At 39.6% G+C, this 1,497-nt stretch overlaps 1 protein-coding gene across 1 annotated transcript; it reads left to right on the top strand.

Annotated features, from left to right (window-relative positions):
- Nucleotides 1–69: 69 nt before the first annotated feature.
- On the top strand, nt 70–1,436 carry LOC107578348 (N-lysine methyltransferase SETD8-A-like; the record flags this gene model as incomplete). The annotated part of the gene is made up of 4 exons (XM_016264317.1): nt 70–220; nt 379–469; nt 1,103–1,162; nt 1,246–1,436. Coding segments are annotated over 4 exons (493 nt in total), but the record flags the coding sequence as incomplete, so codon positions are not given.
- Nucleotides 1,437–1,497: the final 61 nt, after the last annotated feature.

Raw genomic sequence — 1,497 nt, 5'->3', positions numbered from 1 at the left:
ATTGTGTCTCACCCAAATACTTTTCTCCAAAGTTGGTTTTACTTATCGCTTTCTTCTTTCTTTGGTTAGTCAAGGATGCAGAGCTGAATGCACCTAAAGGAGGGGACCCTGGCAAACGGAGCCCTATCTGTGGAGCTAGTGAGCAGACAGCTGCTGTGCCTCAGAAAGGGTCTGGGACAAGGACGCTAAGGATAAATGGTGAAAAGTCAACGGATAGGAAGTATGTCTACTTTTAAATGGCTAAGAAATTGTTGAACGTTTTAAGGGTTTATCATCTGATTAAGGGACATATTGTGGGTGTGTTTGCCGTTTTGGAATGAAAGAGAAGGTTTATGTGCATCCTTTTCACTGGTCTTAACTGTGTGTTTCTCATTTCAGATCGAAAGACAAACCGTCTGGACCCAATCGAAAGGTCACAGATTATTTTCCTGTTAGACGAAGTTGCAGGAAGAGCAAAGTTGAGTTGAAGGTTGGTAAACCCTTCCAGAATCTGATTTTTTTTTTTACTTTATGCATTTTGGCCGTTCATAAATCTCACGTTATTGGGGTCGCTTCAACCCGTGGAAACCGTGTTAAAGTAGCCCAGTTTGGCAACACTGGTGTAAAGGCGTGTAGTGTTTCTTTACAAAGAGACATCGCCATAATACAGCATTTTTAGTCGTTTTTGCAGAACTGGGATCATTTTGACAATGTTGTCATCTATATGCAAAACTATTCAAAAGCGCAAAGGAAATTATTCATTTTTTCTGTTTTTAGTACAATCGTTGTCGTGTAAACGAACCCTTAATGTGCATTAACTCCGCCCCTGCAAGCTTTGATGGCCACACCTACATTTCAAAAACCGATAATTGATGCGTTGAACCAAGTCCCACTCTACCCTTTTTTATTTTTACATTATACTCGTATCACAATACAGAAGAAGTGCGTGCTGCTATTTGAGTTTTGTTGTGATTTTAAGTTAAAATGGGGCATTTTTGGTTTTGGAACCCCTTTTCTGATACCAATTTACATTTGATGAATCAATTTGAACATGCATTTACTTTACCATTGTCAAACGTTTATTAAATCCCAAGCTAAATGTGGAAGTGTTGTGTTAAAACAGTGTGAAAAGCAGCGGCACATTGATGATCTCCTCAAAAACAATGTTGAAGAGGGGCTCAAGGTAAGCTTTTTAAGCAATCGCTCTACATTTGAACTTTTAACCGTTCATGCTTTGGTTGAAGCTTCTGCTATTCTCAAAATCAGGTGAAAAGTATTGAAGGAAAAGGAAGAGGTGTTTTTGCAGACCGGGCGTTTCAGAAAGACCAGTTTGTAGTGGAGTATCATGGGGATTTGTTAGAGATTGCAGATGCAAAGGCAAGAGAAACTCTATATGCTGAAGACCCAACCACTGGCTGCTACATGTACTATTTCCGCCACCACGACAAAACCTACTGGTGAGTATTTTGGTGTGTTTTATCTTTTATAAAACTAACCGTCTCCTGTTGTGAAGATCTC

Source organism: Sinocyclocheilus grahami, unplaced genomic scaffold, assembly GCF_001515645.1.
Source record: "Sinocyclocheilus grahami isolate Dianchi unplaced genomic scaffold, SAMN03320097.WGS_v1.1 scaffold9857.1, whole genome shotgun sequence".
In the NCBI taxonomy this organism is placed as follows: domain Eukaryota; kingdom Metazoa; phylum Chordata; class Actinopteri; order Cypriniformes; family Cyprinidae; genus Sinocyclocheilus; species Sinocyclocheilus grahami.
Note: the sequence above shows the minus strand (reverse complement) of the source record. Positions and strands in the feature narration are given on the sequence as shown.